This window comes from Salmo salar, chromosome ssa13 (assembly GCF_905237065.1).
Source record: "Salmo salar chromosome ssa13, Ssal_v3.1, whole genome shotgun sequence".
Lineage (NCBI taxonomy): Eukaryota > Metazoa > Chordata > Actinopteri > Salmoniformes > Salmonidae > Salmo > Salmo salar.
Window position 1 is genome coordinate 28,369,446 of NC_059454.1, and position 19,651 is coordinate 28,389,096.

The window sequence follows — 19,651 nt, forward strand, 5'->3', positions numbered from 1 at the left end:
TACTGAGTGCACTATATAGCCACCACACTGAGTGTTCCATGCGCATCCTTCCATGGGCATCCTTCCATGGCCATTCATACTGACTACAACAGCTCTCTCTACTGCTAATTGACGGTACTGACACACTGAGGCCTTGGCTGGGTAGAGGCTGGGATTCATACTCAAGGTGTGATGTAGGCTACACATATTTCCCCTCCCTCTAAAAATGTCTGGAGCTGGTGTTGTCTGATGATTATTCTACCAGTCTAACTGGTGTCAGTCCCTGTGTGTTTCCAGTGTGGTGTTCTGATGATTATTCTACCAGTCTAACTGGTGTCAGTCCCTGTGTGTTTCCAGTGTGGTGTTCTGATGATGATTCTACCAGTCTAACTGGTGTCAGTCCCTGTGTGTTTCCAGTGTGGTGTTCTGATGATGATTCTACCAGTCTAACTGGTGTCAGTCCCTGTGTGTTTCCAGTGTGGTGTTCTGATGATGATTCTACCAGTCTAACTGGTGTCAGTCCCTGTGTGTTTCCAGTGTGGTGTTCTGATGATGATTCTACCAGTCTAACTGGTGTCAGTCCCTGTGTGTTTCCAGTGTGGTGTTCTGATGATGATTCTACCAGTCTAACTGGTGTCAGTCCCTGTGTGTTTCCAGTGTGGTGTTCTGATGATGATTCTACCAGTCTAACTGGTGTCAGTCCCTGTGTGTTTCCAGTGTGGTGTTCTGATGATTATTCTACCAGTCTAACTGGTGTCAGTCCCTGTGTGTTTCCAGTGTGGTGTTCTGATGATGATTCTACCAGTCTAACTGGTGTCAGTCCCTGTGTGTTTCCAGTGTGGTGTTCTGATTATTCTACCAGTCTAACTGGTGTCAGTCCCTGTGTGTTTCCAGTGTGGTGTTCTGATGATGATTCTACCAGTCTAACTGGTGTCAGTCCCTGTGTGTTTCCAGTGTGGTGTTCTGATGATGATTCTACCAGTCTAACTGGTGCCAGTCCCTGTGTGTTTCCAGTGTGGTGTTCTGATGATGTTCTACCAGTCTAACTGGTGTCAGTCCCTGTGTGTTTCCAGTGTGGTGTTCTGATGATTCTACCAGTCTAACTGGTGTCAGTCCCTGTGTGTTTCCAGTGTGGTGTTCTGATGATGATTCTACCAGTCTAACTGGTGTCAGTCCCTGTGTGTTTCCAGTGTGGTGTTCTGATGATGATTCTACCAGTCTAACTGGTGTCAGTCCCTGTGTGTTTCCAGTGTGGTGTTCTGATGATGATTCTACCAGTCTAACTGGTGTCAGTCCCTGTGTGTTTCCAGTGTGGTGTTCTGATGATGATTCTACCAGTCTAACTGGTGTCAGTCCCTGTGTGTTTCCAGTGTGGTGTTCTGATGATGATTCTACCAGTCTAACTGGTGTCAGTCCCTGTGTGTTTCCAGTGTGGTGTTCTGATGATGATTCTACCAGTCTAACTGGTGTCAGTCCCTGTGTGTTTCCAGTGTGGTGTTCTGATGATGATTCTACCAGTCTAACTGGTGTCAGTCCCTGTGTGTTTCCAGTGTGGTGTTCTGATGATGATTCTACCAGTCTAACTGGTGTCAGTCCCTGTGTGTTTCCAGTGTGGTGTTCTGATGATGATTCTACCAGTCTAACTGGTGTCAGTCCCTGTGTGTTTCCAGTGTGGTGTTCTGATGATGATTCTACCAGTCTAACTGGTGTCAGTCCCTGTGTGTTTCCAGTGTGGTGTTCTGATGATGATTCTACCAGTCTAACTGGTGTCAGTCCCTGTGTGTTTCCAGTGTGGTGTTCTGATGATGATTCTACCAGTCTAACTGGTGTCAGTCCCTGTGTGTTTCCAGTGTGGTGTTCTGATGATGATTCTACCAGTCTAACTGGTGTCAGTCCCTGTGTGTTTCCAGTGTGGTGTTCTGATGATGATTCTACCAGTCTAACTGGTGTCAGTCCCTGTGTGTTTCCAGTGTGGTGTTCTGATGATGATTCTACCAGTCTAACTGGTGTCAGTCCCTGTGTGTTTCCAGTGTGGTGTTCTGATGATTTCTACCAGTCTAACTGGTGTCAGTCCCTGTGTGTTTCCAGTGTGGTGTTCTGATGATGTTCTACCAGTCTAACTGGTGTCAGTCCCTGTGTGTTTCCAGTGTGGTGTTCTGATGATGATTCTACCAGTCTAACTGGTGTCAGTCCCTGTGTGTTTCCAGTGTGGTGTTCTGATGATGATTCTACCAGTCTAACTGGTGTCAGTCCCTGTGTGTTTCCAGTGTGGTGTTCTGATGATGTTCTACCAGTCTAACTGGTGTCAGTCCCTGTGTGTTTCCAGTGTGGTGTTCTGATGATTCTACCAGTCTAACTGGTGTCAGTCCCTGTGTGTTTCCAGTGTGGTGTTCTGATGATTCTACCAGTCTAACTGGTGTCAGTCCCTGTGTGTTTCCAGTGTGGTGTTCTGATGATTCTACCAGTCTAACTGGTGTCAGTCCCTGTGTGTTTCCAGTGTGGTGTTCTGATGATTCTACCAGTCTAACTGGTGTCAGTCCCTGTGTGTTTCCAGTGTGGTGTTCTGATGATGATTCTACCAGTCTAACTGGTGTCAGTCCCTGTGTGTTTCCAGTGTGGTGTTCTGATGATGTTCTACCAGTCTAACTGGTGTCAGTCCCTGTGTGTTTCCAGTGTGGTGTTCTGATGATGATTCTACCAGTCTAACTGGTGTCAGTCCCTGTGTGTTTCCAGTGTGGTGTTCTGATGATGATTCTACCAGTCTAACTGGTGTCAGTCCCTGTGTGTTTCCAGTGTGGTGTTCTGATGATGATTCTACCAGTCTAACTGGTGTCAGTCCCTGTGTGTTTCCAGTGTGGTGTTCTGATGATGATTCTACCAGTCTAACTGGTGTCAGTCCCTGTGTGTTTCCAGTGTGGTGTTCTGATGATGATTCTACCAGTCTAACTGGTGTCAGTCCCTGTGTGTTTCCAGTGTGGTGTTCTGATGATGATTCTACCAGTCTAACTGGTGTCAGTCCCTGTGTGTTTCCAGTGTGGTGTTCTGATGATGATTCTACCAGTCTAACTGGTGTCAGTCCCTGTGTGTTTCCAGTGTGGTGTTCTGATGATGATTCTACCAGTCTAACTGGTGTCAGTCCCTGTGTGTTTCCAGTGTGGTGTTCTGATGATGATTCTACCAGTCTAACTGGTGTCAGTCCCTGTGTGTTTCCAGTGTGGTGTTCTGATGATGATTCTACCAGTCTAACTGGTGTCAGTCCCTGTGTGTTTCCAGTGTGGTGTTCTGATGATGATTCTACCAGTCTAACTGGTGTCAGTCCCTGTGTGTTTCCAGTGTGGTGTTCTGATGATGATTCTACCAGTCTAACTGGTGTCAGTCCCTGTGTGTTTCCAGTGTGGTGTTCTGATGATGATTCTACCAGTCTAACTGGTGTCAGTCCCTGTGTGTTTCCAGTGTGGTGTTCTGATGATATTCTACCAGTCTAACTGGTGTCAGTCCCTGTGTGTTTCCAGTGTGGTGTTCTGATGATGATTCTACCAGTCTAACTGGTGTCAGTCCCTGTGTGTTTCCAGTGTGGTGTTCTGATGATGATTCTACCAGTCTAACTGGTGTCAGTCCCTGTGTGTTTCCAGTGTGGTGTTCTGATGATGATTCTACCAGTCTAACTGGTGTCAGTCCCTGTGTGTTTCCAGTGTGGTGTTCTGATGATGATTCTACCAGTCTAACTGGTGTCAGTCCCTGTGTGTTTCCAGTGTGGTGTTCTGATGATGATTCTACCAGTCTAACTGGTGTCAGTCCCTGTGTGTTTCCAGTGTGGTGTTCTGATGATGATTCTACCAGTCTAACTGGTGTCAGTCCCTGTGTGTTTCCAGTGTGGTGTTCTGATGATGATTCTACCAGTCTAACTGGTGTCAGTCCCTGTGTGTTTCCAGTGTGGTGTTCTGATGATGATTCTACCAGTCTAACTGGTGTCAGTCCCTGTGTGTTTCCAGTGTGGTGTTCTGATGATGATTCTACCAGTCTAACTGGTGTCAGTCCCTGTGTGTTTCCAGTGTGGTGTTCTGATGATGATTCTACCAGTCTAACTGGTGTCAGTCCCTGTGTGTTTCCAGTGTGGTGTTCTGATGATGATTCTACCAGTCTAACTGGTGTCAGTCCCTGTGTGTTTCCAGTGTGGTGTTCTGATGATGATTCTACCAGTCTAACTGGTGTCAGTCCCTGTGTGTTTCCAGTGTGGTGTTCTGATGATGATTCTACCAGTCTAACTGGTGTCAGTCCCTGTGTGTTTCCAGTGTGGTGTTCTGATGATGATTCTACCAGTCTAACTGGTGTCAGTCCCTGTGTGTTTCCAGTGTGGTGTTCTGATGATGATTCTACCAGTCTAACTGGTGTCAGTCCCTGTGTGTTTCCAGTGTGGTGTTCTGATGATGATTCTACCAGTCTAACTGGTGTCAGTCCCTGTGTGTTTCCAGTGTGGTGTTCTGATGATGATTCTACCAGTCTAACTGGTGTCAGTCCCTGTGTGTTTCCAGTGTGGTGTTCTGATGATGATTCTACCAGTCTAACTGGTGTCAGTCCCTGTGTGTTTCCAGTGTGGTGTTCTGATGATGATTCTACCAGTCTAACTGGTGTCAGTCCCTGTGTGTTTCCAGTGTGGTGTTCTGATGATGATTCTACCAGTCTAACTGGTGTCAGTCCCTGTGTGTTTCCAGTGTGGTGTTCTGATGATGATTCTACCAGTCTAACTGGTGTCAGTCCCTGTGTGTTTCCAGTGTGGTGTTCTGATGATGATTCTACCAGTCTAACTGGTGTCAGTCCCTGTGTGTTTCCAGTGTGGTGTTCTGATGATGATTCTACCAGTCTAACTGGTGTCAGTCCCTGTGTGTTTCCAGTGTGGTGTTCTGATGATGATTCTACCAGTCTAACTGGTGTCAGTCCCTGTGTGTTTCCAGTGTGGTGTTCTGATGATTTCTACCAGTCTAACTGGTGTCAGTCCCTGTGTGTTTCCAGTGTGGTGTTCTGATGATGATTCTACCAGTCTAACTGGTGTCAGTCCCTGTGTGTTTCCAGTGTGGTGTTCTGATGATGATTCTACCAGTCTAACTGGTGTCAGTCCCTGTGTGTTTCCAGTGTGGTGTTCTGATGATGATTCTACCAGTCTAACTGGTGTCAGTCCCTGTGTGTTTCCAGTGTGGTGTTCTGATGATGATTCTACCAGTCTAACTGGTGTCAGTCCCTGTGTGTTTCCAGTGTGGTGTTCTGATGATGATTCTACCAGTCTAACTGGTGTCAGTCCCTGTGTGTTTCCAGTGTGGTGTTCTGATGATGATTCTACCAGTCTAACTGGTGTCAGTCCCTGTGTGTTTCCAGTGTGGTGTTCTGATGATGATTCTACCAGTCTAACTGGTGTCAGTCCCTGTGTGTTTCCAGTGTGGTGTTCTGATGATGATTCTACCAGTCTAACTGGTGTCAGTCCCTGTGTGTTTCCAGTGTGGTGTTCTGATGATGATTCTACCAGTCTAACTGGTGTCAGTCCCTGTGTGTTTCCAGTGTGGTGTTCTGATGATGATTCTACCAGTCTAACTGGTGTCAGTCCCTGTGTGTTTCCAGTGTGGTGTTCTGATGATGATTCTACCAGTCTAACTGGTGTCAGTCCCTGTGTGTTTCCAGTGTGGTGTTCTGATGATGATTCTACCAGTCTAACTGGTGTCAGTCCCTGTGTGTTTCCAGTGTGGTGTTCTGATGATGATTCTACCAGTCTAACTGGTGTCAGTCCCTGTGTGTTTCCAGTGTGGTGTTCTGATGATGATTCTACCAGTCTAACTGGTGTCAGTCCCTGTGTGTTTCCAGTGTGGTGTTCTGATGATATTCTACCAGTCTAACTGGTGTCAGTCCCTGTGTGTTTCCAGTGTGGTGTTCTGATGATGATTCTACCAGTCTAACTGGTGTCAGTCCCTGTGTGTTTCCAGTGTGGTGTTCTGATGATGATTCTACCAGTCTAACTGGTGTCAGTCCCTGTGTGTTTCCAGTGTGGTGTTCTGATGATGATTCTACCAGTCTAACTGGTGTCAGTCCCTGTGTGTTTCCAGTGTGGTGTTCTGATGATGATTCTACCAGTCTAACTGGTGTCAGTCCCTGTGTGTTTCCAGTGTGGTGTTCTGATGATGATTCTACCAGTCTAACTGGTGTCAGTCCCTGTGTGTTTCCAGTGTGGTGTTCTGATGATGATTCTACCAGTCTAACTGGTGTCAGTCCCTGTGTGTTTCCAGTGTGGTGTTCTGATGATGATTCTACCAGTCTAACTGGTGTCAGTCCCTGTGTGTTTCCAGTGTGGTGTTCTGATGATGATTCTACCAGTCTAACTGGTGTCAGTCCCTGTGTGTTTCCAGTGTGGTGTTCTGATGATGATTCTACCAGTCTAACTGGTGTCAGTCCCTGTGTGTTTCCAGTGTGGTGTTCTGATGATGATTCTACCAGTCTAACTGGTGTCAGTCCCTGTGTGTTTCCAGTGTGGTGTTCTGATGATGATTCTACCAGTCTAACTGGTGTCAGTCCCTGTGTGTTTCCAGTGTGGTGTTCTGATGATGATTCTACCAGTCTAACTGGTGTCAGTCCCTGTGTGTTTCCAGTGTGGTGTTCTGATGATGATTCTACCAGTCTAACTGGTGTCAGTCCCTGTGTGTTTCCAGTGTGGTGTTCTGATGATGATTCTACCAGTCTAACTGGTGTCAGTCCCTGTGTGTTTCCAGTGTGGTGTTCTGATGATGATTCTACCAGTCTAACTGGTGTCAGTCCCTGTGTGTTTCCAGTGTGGTGTTCTGATGATGTTCTACCAGTCTAACTGGTGTCAGTCCCTGTGTGTTTCCAGTGTGGTGTTCTGATGATGATTCTACCAGTCTAACTGGTGTCAGTCCCTGTGTGTTTCCAGTGTGGTGTTCTGATGATGATTCTACCAGTCTAACTGGTGTCAGTCCCTGTGTGTTTCCAGTGTGGTGTTCTGATGATGATTCTACCAGTCTAACTGGTGTCAGTCCCTGTGTGTTTCCAGTGTGGTGTTCTGATGATGATTCTACCAGTCTAACTGGTGTCAGTCCCTGTGTGTTTCCAGTGTGGTGTTCTGATGATGATTCTACCAGTCTAACTGGTGTCAGTCCCTGTGTGTTTCCAGTGTGGTGTTCTGATGATGATTCTACCAGTCTAACTGGTGTCAGTCCCTGTGTGTTTCCAGTGTGGTGTTCTGATGATGATTCTACCAGTCTAACTGGTGTCAGTCCCTGTGTGTTTCCAGTGTGGTGTTCTGATGATGATTCTACCAGTCTAACTGGTGTCAGTCCCTGTGTGTTTCCAGTGTGGTGTTCTGATGATGATTCTACCAGTCTAACTGGTGTCAGTCCCTGTGTGTTTCCAGTGTGGTGTTCTGATGATGTCTACCAGTCTAACTGGTGTCAGTCCCTGTGTGTTTCCAGTGTGGTGTTCTGATGATGTTCTACCAGTCTAACTGGTGTCAGTCCCTGTGTGTTTCCAGTGTGGTGTTCTGATGATGATTCTACCAGTCTAACTGGTGTCAGTCCCTGTGTGTTTCCAGTGTGGTGTTCTGATGATGATTCTACCAGTCTAACTGGTGTCAGTCCCTGTGTGTTTCCAGTGTGGTGTTCTGATGATTCTACCAGTCTAACTGGTGTCAGTCCCTGTGTGTTTCCAGTGTGGTGTTCTGATGATGATTCTACCAGTCTAACTGGTGTCAGTCCCTGTGTGTTTCCAGTGTGGTGTTCTGATGATGATTCTACCAGTCTAACTGGTGTCAGTCCCTGTGTGTTTCCAGTGTGGTGTTCTGATGATATTCTACCAGTCTAACTGGTGTCAGTCCCTGTGTGTTTCCAGTGTGGTGTTCTGATGATGTTCTACCAGTCTAACTGGTGTCAGTCCCTGTGTGTTTCCAGTGTGGTGTTCTGATGATGATTCTACCAGTCTAACTGGTGTCAGTCCCTGTGTGTTTCCAGTGTGGTGTTCTGATGATGATTCTACCAGTCTAACTGGTGTCAGTCCCTGTGTGTTTCCAGTGTGGTGTTCTGATGATGATTCTACCAGTCTAACTGGTGTCAGTCCCTGTGTGTTTCCAGTGTGGTGTTCTGATGATGATTCTACCAGTCTAACTGGTGTCAGTCCCTGTGTGTTTCCAGTGTGGTGTTCTGATGATGATTCTACCAGTCTAACTGGTGTCAGTCCCTGTGTGTTTCCAGTGTGGTGTTCTGATGATGATTCTACCAGTCTAACTGGTGTCAGTCCCTGTGTGTTTCCAGTGTGGTGTTCTGATGATGATTCTACCAGTCTAACTGGTGTCAGTCCCTGTGTGTTTCCAGTGTGGTGTTCTGATGATGTTCTACCAGTCTAACTGGTGTCAGTCCCTGTGTGTTTCCAGTGTGGTGTTCTGATGATTCTACCAGTCTAACTGGTGTCAGTCCCTGTGTGTTTCCAGTGTGGTGTTCTGATGATTCTACCAGTCTAACTGGTGTCAGTCCCTGTGTGTTTCCAGTGTGGTGTTCTGATGATGATTCTACCAGTCTAACTGGTGTCAGTCCCTGTGTGTTTCCAGTGTGGTGTTCTGATGATTCTACCAGTCTAACTGGTGTCAGTCCCTGTGTGTTTCCAGTGTGGTGTTCTGATGATGATTCTACCAGTCTAACTGGTGTCAGTCCCTGTGTGTTTCCAGTGTGGTGTTCTGATGATGATTCTACCAGTCTAACTGGTGTCAGTCCCTGTGTGTTTCCAGTGTGGTGTTCTGATGATGATTCTACCAGTCTAACTGGTGTCAGTCCCTGTGTGTTTCCAGTGTGGTGTTCTGATGATGATTCTACCAGTCTAACTGGTGTCAGTCCCTGTGTGTTTCCAGTGTGGTGTTCTGATGATGATTCTACCAGTCTAACTGGTGTCAGTCCCTGTGTGTTTCCAGTGTGGTGTTCTGATGATGATTCTACCAGTCTAACTGGTGTCAGTCCCTGTGTGTTTCCAGTGTGGTGTTCTGATGATGATTCTACCAGTCTAACTGGTGTCAGTCCCTGTGTGTTTCCAGTGTGGTGTTCTGATGATGATTCTACCAGTCTAACTGGTGTCAGTCCCTGTGTGTTTCCAGTGTGGTGTTCTGATGATGATTCTACCAGTCTAACTGGTGTCAGTCCCTGTGTGTTTCCAGTGTGGTGTTCTGATGATGATTCTACCAGTCTAACTGGTGTCAGTCCCTGTGTGTTTCCAGTGTGGTGTTCTGATGATGATTCTACCAGTCTAACTGGTGTCAGTCCCTGTGTGTTTCCAGTGTGGTGTTCTGATGATGATTCTACCAGTCTAACTGGTGTCAGTCCCTGTGTGTTTCCAGTGTGGTGTTCTGATGATGATTCTACCAGTCTAACTGGTGTCAGTCCCTGTGTGTTTCCAGTGTGGTGTTCTGATGATGATTCTACCAGTCTAACTGGTGTCAGTCCCTGTGTGTTTCCAGTGTGGTGTTCTGATGATGATTCTACCAGTCTAACTGGTGTCAGTCCCTGTGTGTTTCCAGTGTGGTGTTCTGATGATGATTCTACCAGTCTAACTGGTGTCAGTCCCTGTGTGTTTCCAGTGTGGTGTTCTGATGATGATTCTACCAGTCTAACTGGTGTCAGTCCCTGTGTGTTTCCAGTGTGGTGTTCTGATGATGATTCTACCAGTCTAACTGGTGTCAGTCCCTGTGTGTTTCCAGTGTGGTGTTCTGATGATGATTCTACCAGTCTAACTGGTGTCAGTCCCTGTGTGTTTCCAGTGTGGTGTTCTGATGATGATTCTACCAGTCTAACTGGTGTCAGTCCCTGTGTGTTTCCAGTGTGGTGTTCTGATGATGATTCTACCAGTCTAACTGGTGTCAGTCCCTGTGTGTTTCCAGTGTGGTGTTCTGATGATGATTCTACCAGTCTAACTGGTGTCAGTCCCTGTGTGTTTCCAGTGTGGTGTTCTGATGATGATTCTACCAGTCTAACTGGTGTCAGTCCCTGTGTGTTTCCAGTGTGGTGTTCTGATGATGATTCTACCAGTCTAACTGGTGTCAGTCCCTGTGTGTTTCCAGTGTGGTGTTCTGATGATGATTCTACCAGTCTAACTGGTGTCAGTCCCTGTGTGTTTCCAGTGTGGTGTTCTGATGATGATTCTACCAGTCTAACTGGTGTCAGTCCCTGTGTGTTTCCAGTGTGGTGTTCTGATGATGTTCTACCAGTCTAACTGGTGTCAGTCCCTGTGTGTTTCCAGTGTGGTGTTCTGATGATGATTCTACCAGTCTAACTGGTGTCAGTCCCTGTGTGTTTCCAGTGTGGTGTTCTGATGATGATTCTACCAGTCTAACTGGTGTCAGTCCCTGTGTGTTTCCAGTGTGGTGTTCTGATGATGATTCTACCAGTCTAACTGGTGTCAGTCCCTGTGTGTTTCCAGTGTGGTGTTCTGATGATGATTCTACCAGTCTAACTGGTGTCAGTCCCTGTGTGTTTCCAGTGTGGTGTTCTGATGATGATTCTACCAGTCTAACTGGTGTCAGTCCCTGTGTGTTTCCAGTGTGGTGTTCTGATGATGTTCTACCAGTCTAACTGGTGTCAGTCCCTGTGTGTTTCCAGTGTGGTGTTCTGATGATGATTCTACCAGTCTAACTGGTGTCAGTCCCTGTGTGTTTCCAGTGTGGTGTTCTGATGATGATTCTACCAGTCTAACTGGTGTCAGTCCCTGTGTGTTTCCAGTGTGGTGTTCTGATGATGATTCTACCAGTCTAACTGGTGTCAGTCCCTGTGTGTTTCCAGTGTGGTGTTCTGATGATGATTCTACCAGTCTAACTGGTGTCAGTCCCTGTGTGTTTCCAGTGTGGTGTTCTGATGATGATTCTACCAGTCTAACTGGTGTCAGTCCCTGTGTGTTTCCAGTGTGGTGTTCTGATGATGATTCTACCAGTCTAACTGGTGTCAGTCCCTGTGTGTTTCCAGTGTGGTGTTCTGATGATGATTCTACCAGTCTAACTGGTGTCAGTCCCTGTGTGTTTCCAGTGTGGTGTTCTGATGATGATTCTACCAGTCTAACTGGTGTCAGTCCCTGTGTGTTTCCAGTGTGGTGTTCTGATGATGATTCTACCAGTCTAACTGGTGTCAGTCCCTGTGTGTTTCCAGTGTGGTGTTCTGATGATGATTCTACCAGTCTAACTGGTGTCAGTCCCTGTGTGTTTCCAGTGTGGTGTTCTGATGATGATTCTACCAGTCTAACTGGTGTCAGTCCCTGTGTGTTTCCAGTGTGGTGTTCTGATGATGATTCTACCAGTCTAACTGGTGTCAGTCCCTGTGTGTTTCCAGTGTGGTGTTCTGATGATGATTCTACCAGTCTAACTGGTGTCAGTCCCTGTGTGTTTCCAGTGTGGTGTTCTGATGATGATTCTACCAGTCTAACTGGTGTCAGTCCCTGTGTGTTTCCAGTGTGGTGTTCTGATGATGATTCTACCAGTCTAACTGGTGTCAGTCCCTGTGTGTTTCCAGTGTGGTGTTCTGATGATGATTCTACCAGTCTAACTGGTGTCAGTCCCTGTGTGTTTCCAGTGTGGTGTTCTGATGATGATTCTACCAGTCTAACTGGTGTCAGTCCCTGTGTGTTTCCAGTGTGGTGTTCTGATGATGATTCTACCAGTCTAACTGGTGTCAGTCCCTGTGTGTTTCCAGTGTGGTGTTCTGATGATGATTCTACCAGTCTAACTGGTGTCAGTCCCTGTGTGTTTCCAGTGTGGTGTTCTGATGATGATTCTACCAGTCTAACTGGTGTCAGTCCCTGTGTGTTTCCAGTGTGGTGTTCTGATGATGATTCTACCAGTCTAACTGGTGTCAGTCCCTGTGTGTTTCCAGTGTGGTGTTCTGATGATGATTCTACCAGTCTAACTGGTGTCAGTCCCTGTGTGTTTCCAGTGTGGTGTTCTGATGATGATTCTACCAGTCTAACTGGTGTCAGTCCCTGTGTGTTTCCAGTGTGGTGTTCTGATGATGATTCTACCAGTCTAACTGGTGTCAGTCCCTGTGTGTTTCCAGTGTGGTGTTCTGATGATGATTCTACCAGTCTAACTGGTGTCAGTCCCTGTGTGTTTCCAGTGTGGTGTTCTGATGATGATTCTACCAGTCTAACTGGTGTCAGTCCCTGTGTGTTTCCAGTGTGGTGTTCTGATGATGATTCTACCAGTCTAACTGGTGTCAGTCCCTGTGTGTTTCCAGTGTGGTGTTCTGATGATGATTCTACCAGTCTAACTGGTGTCAGTCCCTGTGTGTTTCCAGTGTGGTGTTCTGATGATGATTCTACCAGTCTAACTGGTGTCAGTCCCTGTGTGTTTCCAGTGTGGTGTTCTGATGATGATTCTACCAGTCTAACTGGTGTCAGTCCCTGTGTGTTTCCAGTGTGGTGTTCTGATGATGATTCTACCAGTCTAACTGGTGTCAGTCCCTGTGTGTTTCCAGTGTGGTGTTCTGATGATGATTCTACCAGTCTAACTGGTGTCAGTCCCTGTGTGTTTCCAGTGTGGTGTTCTGATGATTCTACCAGTCTAACTGGTGTCAGTCCCTGTGTGTTTCCAGTGTGGTGTTCTGATGATGATTCTACCAGTCTAACTGGTGTCAGTCCCTGTGTGTTTCCAGTGTGGTGTTCTGATGATTCTACCAGTCTAACTGGTGTCAGTCCCTGTGTGTTTCCAGTGTGGTGTTCTGATGATTTCTACCAGTCTAACTGGTGTCAGTCCCTGTGTGTTTCCAGTGTGGTGTTCTGATGATGATTCTACCAGTCTAACTGGTGTCAGTCCCTGTGTGTTTCCAGTGTGGTGTTCTGATGATGATTCTACCAGTCTAACTGGTGTCAGTCCCTGTGTGTTTCCAGTGTGGTGTTCTGATGATGATTCTACCAGTCTAACTGGTGTCAGTCCCTGTGTGTTTCCAGTGTGGTGTTCTGATGATGATTCTACCAGTCTAACTGGTGTCAGTCCCTGTGTGTTTCCAGTGTGGTGTTCTGATGATGTTCTACCAGTCTAACTGGTGTCAGTCCCTGTGTGTTTCCAGTGTGGTGTTCTGATGATGATTCTACCAGTCTAACTGGTGTCAGTCCCTGTGTGTTTCCAGTGTGGTGTTCTGATGATGATTCTACCAGTCTAACTGGTGTCAGTCCCTGTGTGTTTCCAGTGTGGTGTTCTGATGATGATTCTACCAGTCTAACTGGTGTCAGTCCCTGTGTGTTTCCAGTGTGGTGTTCTGATGATGATTCTACCAGTCTAACTGGTGTCAGTCCCTGTGTGTTTCCAGTGTGGTGTTCTGATGATGATTCTACCAGTCTAACTGGTGTCAGTCCCTGTGTGTTTCCAGTGTGGTGTTCTGATGATGATTCTACCAGTCTAACTGGTGTCAGTCCCTGTGTGTTTCCAGTGTGGTGTTCTGATGATGATTCTACCAGTCTAACTGGTGTCAGTCCCTGTGTGTTTCCAGTGTGGTGTTCTGATGATGATTCTACCAGTCTAACTGGTGTCAGTCCCTGTGTGTTTCCAGTGTGGTGTTCTGATGATGATTCTACCAGTCTAACTGGTGTCAGTCCCTGTGTGTTTCCAGTGTGGTGTTCTGATGATGATTCTACCAGTCTAACTGGTGTCAGTCCCTGTGTGTTTCCAGTGTGGTGTTCTGATGATGATTCTACCAGTCTAACTGGTGTCAGTCCCTGTGTGTTTCCAGTGTGGTGTTCTGATGATGATTCTACCAGTCTAACTGGTGTCAGTCCCTGTGTGTTTCCAGTGTGGTGTTCTGATGATGATTCTACCAGTCTAACTGGTGTCAGTCCCTGTGTGTTTCCAGTGTGGTGTTCTGATGATGATTCTACCAGTCTAACTGGTGTCAGTCCCTGTGTGTTTCCAGTGTGGTGTTCTGATGATGATTCTACCAGTCTAACTGGTGTCAGTCCCTGTGTGTTTCCAGTGTGGTGTTCTGATGATGATTCTACCAGTCTAACTGGTGTCAGTCCCTGTGTGTTTCCAGTGTGGTGTTCTGATGATGATTCTACCAGTCTAACTGGTGTCAGTCCCTGTGTGTTTCCAGTGTGGTGTTCTGATGATGATTCTACCAGTCTAACTGGTGTCAGTCCCTGTGTGTTTCCAGTGTGGTGTTCTGATGATGATTCTACCAGTCTAACTGGTGTCAGTCCCTGTGTGTTTCCAGTGTGGTGTTCTGATGATGATTCTACCAGTCTAACTGGTGTCAGTCCCTGTGTGTTTCCAGTGTGGTGTTCTGAGATGATTCTACCAGTCTAACTGGTGTCAGTCCCTGTGTGTTTCCAGTGTGGTGTTCTGATGATGATTCTACCAGTCTAACTGGTGTCAGTCCCTGTGTGTTTCCAGTGTGGTGTTCTGATGATGATTCTACCAGTCTAACTGGTGTCAGTCCCTGTGTGTTTCCAGTGTGGTGTTCTGATGATGATTCTACCAGTCTAACTGGTGCCAGTCCCTGTGTGTTTCCAGTGTGGTGTTCTGATGATGATTCTACCAGTCTAACTGGTGTCAGTCCCTGTGTGTTTCCAGTGTGGTGTTCTGATGATGATTCTACCAGTCTAACTGGTGTCAGTCCCTGTGTGTTTCCAGTGTGGTGTTCTGATGATGATCTACCAGTCTAACTGGTGTCAGTCCCTGTGTGTTTCCAGTGTGGTGTTCTGATGATGATTCTACCAGTCTAACTGGTGTCAGTCCCTGTGTGTTTCCAGTGTGGTGTTCTGATGATGTTCTACCAGTCTAACTGGTGTCAGTCCCTGTGTGTTTCCAGTGTGGTGTTCTGATGATGTTCTACCAGTCTAACTGGTGTCAGTCCCTGTGTGTTTCCAGTGTGGTGTTCTGATGATGATTCTACCAGTCTAACTGGTGTCAGTCCCTGTGTGTTTCCAGTGTGGTGTTCTGATGATGATTCTACCAGTCTAACTGGTGTCAGTCCCTGTGTGTTTCCAGTGTGGTGTTCTGATGATGATTCTACCAGTCTAACTGGTGTCAGTCCCTGTGTGTTTCCAGTGTGGTGTTCTGATGATTTCTACCAGTCTAACTGGTGTCAGTCCCTGTGTGTTTCCAGTGTGGTGTTCTGATGATATTCTACCAGTCTAACTGGTGTCAGTCCCTGTGTGTTTCCAGTGTGGTGTTCTGATGATGATTCTACCAGTCTAACTGGTGTCAGTCCCTGTGTGTTTCCAGTGTGGTGTTCTGATGATGTTCTACCAGTCTAACTGGTGTCAGTCCCTGTGTGTTTCCAGTGTGGTGTTCTGATGATGTCTACCAGTCTAACTGGTGTCAGTCCCTGTGTGTTTCCAGTGTGGTGTTCTGATGATGATTCTACCAGTCTAACTGGTGTCAGTCCCTGTGTGTTTCCAGTGTGGTGTTCTGATGATATCTACCAGTCTAACTGGTGTCAGTCCCTGTGTGTTTCCAGTGTGGTGTTCTGATGATGATTCTACCAGTCTAACTGGTGTCAGTCCCTGTGTGTTTCCAGTGTGGTGTTCTGATGATTTCTACCAGTCTAACTGGTGTCAGTCCCTGTGTGTTTCCAGTGTGGTGTTCTGATGATGATTCTACCAGTCTAACTGGTGTCAGTCCCTGTGTGTTTCCAGTGTGGTGTTCTGATGATGTCTACCAGTCTAACTGGTGTCAGTCCCTGTGTGTTTCCAGTGTGGTGTTCTGATGATGATTCTACCAGTCTAACTGGTGTCAGTCCCTGTGTGTTTCCAGTGTGGTGTTCTGATGATGATTCTACCAGTCTAACTGGTGTCAGTCCCTGTGTGTTTCCAGTGTGGTGTTCTGATGATGATTCTACCAGTCTAACTGGTGTCAGTCCCTGTGTGTTTCCAGTGTGGTGTTCTGATGATGATTCTACCAGTCTAACTGGTGTCAGTCCCTGTGTGTTTCCAGTGTGGTGTTCTGATGATGATTCTACCAGTCTAACTGGTGTCAGTCCCTGTGTGTTTCCAGTGTGGTGTTCTGATGATGATTCTACCAGTCTAACTGGTGTCAGTCCCTGTGTGTTTCCAGTGTGGTGTTCTGATGATGATTCTACCAGTCTAACTGGTGTCAGTCCCTGTGTGTTTCCAGTGTGGTGTTCTGATGATGATTCTACCAGTCTAACTGGTGTCAGTCCCTGTGTGTTTCCAGTGTGGTGTTCTGATGATGATTCTACCAGTCTAACTGGTGTCAGTCCCTGTGTGTTTCCAGTGTGGTGTTCTGATGATGATTCTACCAGTCTAACTGGTGTCAGTCCCTGTGTGTTTCCAGTGTGGTGTTCTGATGATGATTCTACCAGTCTAACTGGTGTCAGTCCCTGTGTGTTTCCAGTGTGGTGTTCTGATGATGATTCTACCAGTCTAACTGGTGTCAGTCCCTGTGTGTTTCCAGTGTGGTGTTCTGATGATTTCTACCAGTCTAACTGGTGTCAGTCCCTGTGTGTTTCCAGTGTGGTGTTCTGATGATGATTCTACCAGTCTAACTGGTGTCAGTCCCTGTGTGTTTCCAGTGTGGTGTTCTGATGATATTCTACCAGTCTAACTGGTGTCAGTCCCTGTGTGTTTCCAGTGTGGTGTTCTGATGATGATTCTACCAGTCTAACTGGTGTCAGTCCCTGTGTGTTTCCAGTGTGGTGTTCTGATGATGATTCTACCAGTCTAACTGGTGTCAGTCCCTGTGTGTTTCCAGTGTGGTGTTCTGATGATGATTCTACCAGTCTAACTGGTGTCAGTCCCTGTGTGTTTCCAGTGTGGTGTTCTGATGATGATTCTACCAGTCTAACTGGTGTCAGTCCCTGTGTGTTTCCAGTGTGGTGTTCTGATGATGATTCTACCAGTCTAACTGGTGTCAGTCCCTGTGTGTTTCCAGTGTGGTGTTCTGATGATGATTCTACCAGTCTAACTGGTGTCAGTCCCTGTGTGTTTCCAGTGTGGTGTTCTGATGATTCTACCAGTCTAACTGGTGTCAGTCCCTGTGTGTTTCCAGTGTGGTGTTCTGATGATGATTCTACCAGTCTAACTGGTGTCAGTCCCTGTGTGTTTCCAGTGTGGTGTTCTGATGATGATTCTACCAGTCTAACTGGTGTCAGTCCCTGTGTGTTTCCAGTGTGGTGTTCTGATGATGATTCTACCAGTCTAACTGGTGTCAGTCCCTGTGTGTTTCCAGTGTGGTGTTCTGATGATGATTCTACCAGTCTAACTGGTGTCAGTCCCTGTGTGTTTCCAGTGTGGTGTTCTGATGATTCTACCAGTCTAACTGGTGTCAGTCCCTGTGTGTTTCCAGTGTGGTGTTCTGATGATTCTACCAGTCTAACTGGTGTCAGTCCCTGTGTGTTTCCAGTGTGGTGTTCTGATGATGATTCTACCAGTCTAACTGGTGTCAGTCCCTGTGTGTTTCCAGTGTGGTGTTCTGATGATTCTACCAGTCTAACTGGTGTCAGTCCCTGTGTGTTTCCAGTGTGGTGTTCTGATGATGTTCTACCAGTCTAACTGGTGTCAGTCCCTGTGTGTTTCCAGTGTGGTGTTCTGATGATATCTACCAGTCTAACTGGTGTCAGTCCCTGTGTGTTTCCAGTGTGGTGTTCTGATGATGATTCTACCAGTCTAACTGGTGTCAGTCCCTGTGTGTTTCCAGTGTGGTGTTCTGATGATTTCTACCAGTCTAACTGGTGTCAGTCCCTGTGTGTTTCCAGTGTGGTGTTCTGATGATGATTCTACCAGTCTAACTGGTGTCAGTCCCTGTGTGTTTCCAGTGTGGTGTTCTGATGATGATTCTACCAGTCTAACTGGTGTCAGTCCCTGTGTGTTTCCAGTGTGGTGTTCTGATGATGATTCTACCAGTCTAACTGGTGTCAGTCCCTGTGTGTTTCCAGTGTGGTGTTCTGATGATGATTCTACCAGTCTAACTGGTGTCAGTCCCTGTGTGTTTCCAGTGTGGTGTTCTGATGATGTCTACCAGTCTAACTGGTGTCAGTCCCTGTGTGTTTCCAGTGTGGTGTTCTGATGATGATTCTACCAGTCTAACTGGTGTCAGTCCCTGTGTGTTTCCAGTGTGGTGTTCTGATGATTTCTACCAGTCTAACTGGTGTCAGTCCCTGTGTGTTTCCAGTGTGGTGTTCTGATGATGATTCTACCAGTCTAACTGGTGTCAGTCCCTGTGTGTTTCCAGTGTGGTGTTCTGATGATGATTCTACCAGTCTAACTGGTGTCAGTCCCTGTGTGTTTCCAGTGTGGTGTTCTGATGATTTTCTACCAGTCTAACTGGTGTCAGTCCCTGTGTGTTTCCAGTGTGGTGTTCTGATGATTATTCTACCAGTCTAACTGGTGTCAGTCCCTGTGTGTTTCCAGTGTGGTGTTCTGATGATTATTCTACCAGTCTAACTGGTGTCAGTCCCTGTGTGTTTCCAGTGTGGTGTTCTGATGATGATTCTACCAGTCTAACTGGTGTCAGTCCCTGTGTGTTTCCAGTGTGGTGTTCTGATGATTTTCTACCAGTCTAACTGGTGTCAGTCCCTGTGTGTTTCCAGTGTGGTGTTCTGATGATTATTCTACCAGTCTAACTGGTGTCAGTCCCTGTGTGTTTCCAGTGTGGTGTTCTGATGATGATTCTACCAGTCTAACTGGTGTCAGTCCCTGTGTGTTTCCAGTGTGGTGTTCTGATGATGATTCTACCAGTCTAACTGGTGCCAGTCCCTGTGTGTTTCCAGTGTGGTGTTCTGATGATGATTCTACCAGTCTAACTGGTGTCAGTCCCTGTGTGTTTCTAGTGTGGTGTTCTGATGATGATTCTACCAGTCTAACTGGTGTCAGTCCCTGTGTGTTTCCAGTGTGGTGTTCTGATGATGATTCTACCAGTCTAACTGGTGTCAGTCCCTGTGTGTTTCCAGTGTGGTGTTCTGATGATGATTCTACCAGTCTAACTGGTGTCAGTCCCTGTGTGTTCCAGTGTGGTGTTCTGATGATGATTCTACCAGTCTAACTGGTATCCGTCCCTGTGTTTCCACAGATGACTCATCCTCGGAGAGCGGCAGCGGGAACGGAATGCACACCATGACCCTTCCGTCTGCTGGTGGGGCTGCCCCGGGGTCTGAGATGTGCATGGGGGGAACCCCCTACAGGAAGGTGGTAAACGGCAACAGGCCCCCGGCCCCGCTGGACTTCAGCACCACCTCCTCGTCCTCATCGTCCGAGGACCAACAGGCTCCAGTCAACCTGAGTGAGACCAGGCTGCCTGGGTCTGCCCTGATGGGCCCCTTCCAGCTCGACCCCCCAGACGAGCTGCGCAGGAAATACCCCATCAAGCCTCTCGCCCATGCCGCTGAGCTGCGCCTGGACAGAGACTCGATCAGGGACTATGGCAGCAAGGTGGGGTCTTCTGCCCAGACCTGTGTCTGAAAATATTTGAAATACGTTAGCTGAGATTGATTGAGTTTCCCTGGTGCAATGAACCAATAGAATAGGATGCAAAACTACAAGCCTCGCCCATCTGGCACTCCAGGCAGACTTAAACAAACTGTAAAAGTATTTGAAAGCTTTCAAGTAGTATTTGACCCCAGGCCTAATGGTGATACATTACACACAAAGTGATAATGTTGAGCAATGAGCCCACCAGGACAGTGTGAGTAACAGCTCAGTGTGCCAT

General features: G+C 47.0%; 1 protein-coding gene across 2 annotated transcripts in view; it reads left to right on the forward strand.

Moving 5' to 3' along the window:
* The window catches only part of LOC106566803 (nucleolar protein 4-like), a 190,939-nt gene that overhangs the window by 158,502 nt on the left and 12,786 nt on the right, over positions 1-19,651 (forward strand). For both annotated transcript variants that reach the window (XM_014135218.2, XM_014135217.2), the window contains exon 6: positions 19,016-19,374. In XM_014135218.2, the coding sequence (XP_013990693.2) occupies positions 19,016-19,374 (359 nt within the window). The remainder of the gene's footprint in view (positions 1-19,015; positions 19,375-19,651) is intronic.